The sequence below is a fragment of the Brugia malayi genome, assembly GCF_000002995.4.
Source record: "Brugia malayi strain FR3 genome assembly, contig: Bm_v4_Chr1_scaffold_001, whole genome shotgun sequence".
Lineage (NCBI taxonomy): Eukaryota > Metazoa > Nematoda > Chromadorea > Rhabditida > Onchocercidae > Brugia > Brugia malayi.
The window spans coordinates 11295533-11302805 of NW_025062475.1; the positions used below are offsets into that span (position 1 = coordinate 11295533).

Consider the following 7273-nt stretch of genomic DNA (forward strand, 5'->3'; position numbering starts at 1 on the left):
TGTGCTGGCGTTGCTTACCTAATTATTTTGCTAATAATCAACATTTATATTAGTTTTTTAAATTTTTGCATCAATTTTTTAGATAGAAATTAGAAATATAATAATAATTTGACCTTTTTAAATGACTAATTAATTATTTAGTTCCTTAAAGACAAAATCTAGCAACGATAAAAATAAGGGAAAAAAGTGTTATAATAATTCTCTAAATTTGCCATATCTTTCGTTATTCTTCCTGCCAGTTTATTCTAAGGATTTTAGGAAGATTATTATATTATTTTTTATTTTTTTTTTTTAGATTATTTCTTCATTTCTATTCTTTCATACAAATTTCTCCATTTATTAATGCGTCCAATTATTGTATCAACAATTCGCTTATTGTAATAGCATATTTTATTTCACAGATAAGTCTACAAGATAAAAGCGCAGAAAGTTATCTTCAAAGAAGCGAAAGAAGACAAATCTATACCAAACAGAAATGGAAATATTCGGCAGTTTCACTCATCTTCTTCATAATAATAAAAATGTAATGCTATTATTGATCATCGATCTAATGATATAAGTCTTGATGATACCTCCAATTCGATCTAATTAATCATTACATAAACGAGTGCTATCGTTGCTATCAGTATTATCACTATTACTATCACTGCAATTACAATTATCGCTACTATTAGTATTATCATTTTTATTTTCTGATAGCAAAATTAACATAAAACTATCATTGAATGAAAAATAATTCTATTAATCAATAAGCACAATTAATGGAATAACAAAAAAATTTGCATAACAAAAAAAGTTTTTATAAACTAATAAAAACAGCAAGCATTGAAAAAAAAAGAAGAAGAAAGAGAATTAATAAAAGTATCAAAAAAGTAAAAATTATGTATAATGTTGCAAATAATTGTAAAAAATTTTGAATGCGAAATTTTTTTATTTTCTTTACAACAAATTAATTATTTCACTAAAAGCACTACTACTATTCTTTCTATTTCTACTATATTTATTGATAATATTTTATTGCTGCTAGTATATTCTGTCACTGTTACATGTATTCTTGATGTAACTTAGATTAACTTTCATTATCATATCTATATATATGAGTATAGAGCTAACATTCCATTGAGAAGATCTAATTTGAATAATATTTTATAATTTTCTTAACAATACTATTACTGAAATTTAATTCAAATTATCTAGAAACACATCAGATTAGCTTACTACACTACTGATGATGTTTGATAAGTAAATTTAACATCGGAATAGAATTTAATTGAAAATTTTATTCGAATTTCAAACGACGTCAAAATATTTCATTATTTACACCTAATAAATTCTGATACCAACTACTGTCACTGCTACCATTTACTATTAAAATTCGGTGATTACCTGAATAAATAGGATATCCGCATGGCGTTATCGTCATGAAAACAGCAGTTTTTGGTCACGACGAAATATGCGACGATACAACATTATCGTTGAACAGTGGTGCTATACCGCCGTTAACATTTGCGCCACCAGCAGCCCTATCTGTTTCTTCGTCTTTACAAATCCGTTGTGGTGGTGGCAGTGTCACCAATGCTGTGAGCAGTTATCGGTCACATCATCCGCGACGTACCTCACGGATGCAAAATGTAAGTATGCTTGTTTACTAATTAGCAAGCACTCTATTTGGCACTACCTTCTTTTTTTTTTTTTTTTTTTTTGCTTTTTATTTGATTATTAGTATGTCTTCACTGATTTGTTTCATTTTTCCGAGAATGACCTGAAAAGTTGAAACTTTGGTGTGGTACCACATCGGTTGTTAGCTGTTTCATCTTGGACTGGAAAATTTGGCAATTTATTCTTTAAATTAGTAATGGAAATAAACAGTACGATGCTTTCATTTATGTCTGTCATATTTTTCTATTTTTTTTAGAAACTTTCTGGATTGCTAATTTCTTTTAAATCTAATTTTATTGCCTTTCTAAATTTAAAATTTTCAATAAAATCTTAAAATCGATGTTACCGCTATCATATTTGAAAATTTTATTAACTAAAATGCAACAGTTGATTCTTTTCTTTCATAAATAGCAAGAGCTTAGATCTAATCTTCCAGTATTAGCTAGTTAATTGGTTGCTTAAATTTAATACTTGCCTTTTCGTTTCTATCTTATTTTTCTATCCTAATATACTTTTATTTTTAAAATATTAAATCATTGATCATTAACTAATATTAGTGATCAGAAGTGAAGATAATATTTATAAGTATGAAATAGGTTAAATTTCATCCTTATCATATATCATTCCACTCATATAGCAAGAATTAACAAAGAATTGTTCGTATTCTCAGAGAGTAAACCTAATCATGACCTAATAGACTATTGATTCTTAATCATGATTTAATAGACTAATAGTTTCTAATTATGATCTAATAGACTAGTATGATCTAAATAGATCAATAGTTCTGATTTTACAAAAAAAAAAAAAAAAAAAGAAAAAAAACAAAGAGAAGAAAGATAGAAATGTTTTTCTTGTATCTATAAATTGTTCATTTGTTATCTTTCTTTAACAAAAAAAAAAAGATAAATTATAAAAAAAAAAAAAGAAAAAGAAACGAAATATATATTTGACTCAAAATTATATTACGCATGAATTCACCGTGATGAAATGAATGATTCTATTCGTCCACTTCTAACAATAACTTTGGAGAAAAAAAAAGTTTTCTTTTTTTTTCAAATATATAAAAGAATTACTATGAAATATAATATATTCTTTCTTTCTCAACCGATTATCTCACATTTTTCACCATTTCTCCTTCTTTTTTTTTTTTTTAAATTTAAATTCTTTTTTTTAGATTTTATTATAGAATTGTAAAGTTATTTGAAGAGATCTTTTTACTTTTTTTTGTTCTTTTTTCGGAAATGTATTTCAACTAATTAATCATTTTATTTCTTCTCTTGTTACTATAAATTAAAATTTAAATTTCATTATCTCATATAATAATATATTAATATTAGTTTATTGATTTTTGTTTTAGGCTTTTTTTTGTTGCTTTTAGTGCTAAATATACTTTTAACTTTTACGGATGCAATTATTAGATTTCATTTTTTGCATTTTTGTTATTTATACTTCTCAAATTTAGTTGTGTTTTTCTCCGTTTGCTTGAAACATAGTTTTGAAATGAAATATAACTCTAACTGTGTAATAGCAAGCAAGTGAGTCTCGTTCTAAACGAATGAAAAAGTACCTTAAATTCAAAAATGAAATTGAATTCTAAAAAATTCTGCCACTAAGTTTTTACATTTCAACTGCTTATCAAAATGATTTCCGCAAATTCTTTTTTTTCCTTCCTTCCTTTTTTTTTTTTTTAGTTTTGAAATATTCTTGAAATGCTTCATTCTATACCTCACCACATCACATTTATAATATATCGTCTGTATAACTCTCTTCTTCTTTAAAATATCTCCAATGAAAATTTTATTTTTTTGAAATTTTATCGCTAAACATTTTATTACAAAAAAAAAAAAGAAAGAAAGAAAGAAACCGTTGTGCTAATTTTCTATTATCATTGCTCTTTCTCCCTTTATCTTTGTAAACTCTATCATTATGATAATGAAGCACTTTGTTTTTGTTAGTATATTCTATTATCTCCTTTTCAATTTATAACTTCTAAATCTAACCGTTTAATTTTATATTCATGAATCAGGGAGGCATATTATTATTATTATTGTTATTATTATTATCACTAAACTTATTTTCATTCTCTATATGTTTCTTCTGCAGTATATCATTTCATGCTTCATAACATTTTCATTTTCTTTTTCCATTTTCAAATAAGCAATTAATAAAAAAAGAATTTTTTTTTTTCCTTTTAAGAAAAGGAAATTCGGCATGCGTACATTTTCCGTATTTCAAGAAATGCAATAATTTGATCTTATTTCATGGTTTGTTATTTTTCTTAAAATGCAATCCTTTTGAATATGATATAACTTTTTTTTTTTTTCTTTTTATATTTATTTTCACATTGCTAATTCTTCTAACAATTAAAAATTTCTCATGAAATTGAGTTTTTCCTTTTCATCTTTTATTTTATTAAATATATACTATCAATGGTAACAATTATTAGTATTTGAATTTGTTATTTTTTTTTTTTTTGGATATATTAGAAAGAAGGAATTAAATTTCAAATAGTAATTTTTTTTTTCTCTCTTTCTTTTTTCCATATCTTTCGTTGTATTCTTTCTGCACGTGGAAAAATTTCTCTTCGAGAGAATTTCAAAAGAAATAGTAAACCGTTCGTTATTATTACTTTTTTTAAAAATAAAAAAACTTGATGATATACTTCACAGTAAAATGTGTGAAGTTAGATAAAATTAAGTTTGTTAGTTTGATTGACTTACATTCAAAAGAAAGAGAGAGAGAGAGAGAGAGAGGAGAAAGATAAAAATTAGATAAAAATGATTTCGGTGAATGTAAATTTCATATGTGTATAATTGTGCTGAAATGATCGAAATTTTCAAGTTTAATAAATAAATCATTCAATTGCTCTTCACTTTTTTCATTCCTACTGCTATTTCTTATACTAAGAAATGTCCAACATTTTTTATTTTTCTAATAGTAATAATAGATAGTGACTTAATGAAAGCGAAATTTCATAAAGTTTGATTATGGAATAAGTATAATGATGCCCTATGATTATTACCTTATTCAGGTATATATTTCACCTTTTCAAATATGAACCAAGACCAGTTTTTCCATGGTAACTTTCAGCAGTTATTAGTCTCCTATTGTTACCATGGTTTCCTATATTATTTCGGTCTAGGCATAATAAGTAAGTAAGTAAGTAAGTAAAGCGGAAGGAATGCCAATTCCATTGTAATCATACTCTTAACTCTCCCTCTTGACCACCTTGTCCAGAAGCAATTGCGTTGAATTCTCCCTTTGGGACAGTTAATTTGTAAGGCTTTCATTAATTCATCATATCAGCAGCATCTACCTACCTTCTCAACTCCACCCATCCTCTTCACTAACCACTTGCCGTGTAGCCAAGTCCAAGTGTTGCTTTATCTGTCTGTCTATATGCTAGGCTTATAGACAGGTATCCACTCGGATGTTCATGCCTTTCTCCTCCTTTTATTATTTGTGTTTGTTCGCCTGCTTATCTTTCAATCGGTTTTTGATAGTCTAATCAAGGGTATACCGAGTATGGGACTACTTGTCACAAACATCTTATGGCCATGCCTTTCTCTTGGCTTATAACAACTGAGTTACTAACCTTAACCGATGTTCTTAGTGCTTCACTTTGATTATATTATAAATACTTTTTTTTTTTTAAATCCGATAATATTTTACAATGCAAATCGAAATTCTAAATCTCATTAGCAAATTGTTTAAAATTATTTACGAAATAAAGGAAATTCATTTATACTTCTTATGATAACTCTACTTTTCAAATTATTTCATATTATTAATTATTACATATTGCAATTTTCTTTTATTCTTCACTTCAATTTTCTCAAATCTTCTCTTCCTACACATTTCAATAATTTTGACAAAAATATCAATGCTTCTTTTCATTTTTTGAAAAGATAATTATACACCATAATCACTAAAAAAAAAAAAAAAAACAAAAAAAAAAAGTTAAACGAGAAGATACGCATACCCATTTAAATTTCTTCCCTATTTAGCAGCAAAAAAGAAAAAAAAAAAGTGTAGTACTTTCAATAATAGTAATGGTACACTCAAAAAAATTAAAATGTACTTGCTTTTTTGAGAGAAATTCAGTTAATAAATTAGCACATCTGTTGATTTTGTTTCTTTTAATAAAATATAATTAGCAGAAAAAGGAAGATTAGCTTTTAGATGAATATTGATTTAGAGCAACTTATTGATTTCTTGTTAAAAGTTAAAAGATATTATTTAAGGTTTGCACTTATAGTATTTACATTTTTAAAAAAAAAAAGATGGATGATAAACTGTCCGTAGCATTTATTTTTCATCGATTGAAAGAGCATTTAAGTTTTAAGAAATTCTACCCTTAAAATTTTGTTTCAGTTTCAAAAAAATTTTTTATCCAATTAATTCAGTAGATGATATGACCAATAGATGGACAATGGAAAAATTTTTCGAAAGTAATTTAGTGTTAAGAGTATAGGTTATTTTGAAAATTTCTGTAACTTTTCTTTTTTTTTTTTTTGTTCTTAAAAATGAAATCCATTTCATTTCAATTTTTTGAAATTATTTTTGTCAGCTGTATTTTTTTGTTTCTGAATTCTTTTGAACGAAAAAGAAAAAAAAAAAAATACACAGTATAATTTCCGAAATAGTTTGATGAAAATAGCTGTAATGAAAACATTTTAAATGAAAATGTTTATCTTTTGAAGTTAATTGATCATTAAAGCACTTGCCTAATTAGCTTATTCATTTGTTACAAGTGAAAACTATTTGTAGTTTTATTGTTACTGATTGAATAATTGCCTGGTTATTATTACTTTGCTATTTCTGTCAATGTTATCATAAATAACTTTAAAAAAATAATTTTTTAAAAATTATTTTTTATAACTTTAAATAATTTTTTTTTTAAAAAAAAGCAAATAAATAAATAATAAACTCGAGTTAAAATATCGATTGAAGTCTTGGTGTTACTTCATATAAATGAAGTTAGCTTCATTTTAGTGAAGTAGATTTGAAGAAACAGTGATAATTCTTAACAGTATTAGATAAATGAACCATCATTCAATACCTGTTATACTATTATTTGAGTTTTTCTGAAACATTTCGAATTCAGTTGAAATACATTCAGTTGAAAATTCAAAAAAAAAAAAAAAAAAATGCAAACAAACTAATTTAAATTTTTAAACTGAATTGAAATTATTGAGTAATCAATTTATTAAATGAACTCATAAACAAGCCAAGATATAATGACAAAATCAATTTATATATTTATATATTCATTGTTATCATTGCTTATTTAATGATAAAGCTAGAGGGAAAGAGCTCCTTCCTTCATGATCATTTCTACCCTAATTGTTAACACTGATAATTGATTACTGATACTAATTAACACTTCCAACAAGTGATTACTAACAGTTGGGAATATTGATGTATTGTTTAGTTCAGTTTTGTTTTCCTCACTGATTACCATTATCAATGTTTAGAAAGTGCAGAAGATAATTGTTTGATATTCTTTCGAGAATGATAACTGTCTGAAATAGCTTTTAGTAAATTTATTTGCTAATTTTATTAAATAATTTGAAATTTGAATGACTTGAATGGCAATGTTAAATTCTTTTTT

General features: G+C 25.2%; 1 protein-coding gene across 1 annotated transcript; it reads left to right on the forward strand.

Moving 5' to 3' along the window:
* Nucleotides 1-1421: 1421 nt before the first annotated feature.
* Nucleotides 1422-1944, forward strand: Bm10047 (Uncharacterized protein; the record flags this gene model as incomplete). Its single annotated transcript, XM_001896712.2, has 2 exons — nt 1422-1635; nt 1916-1944. 2 exons carry the CDS (start codon nt 1422-1424, stop codon nt 1942-1944), a joined length of 243 nt encoding a protein of 80 aa, XP_001896747.2.
* Between the last annotated feature and the right edge of the window lie 5329 nt (nt 1945-7273).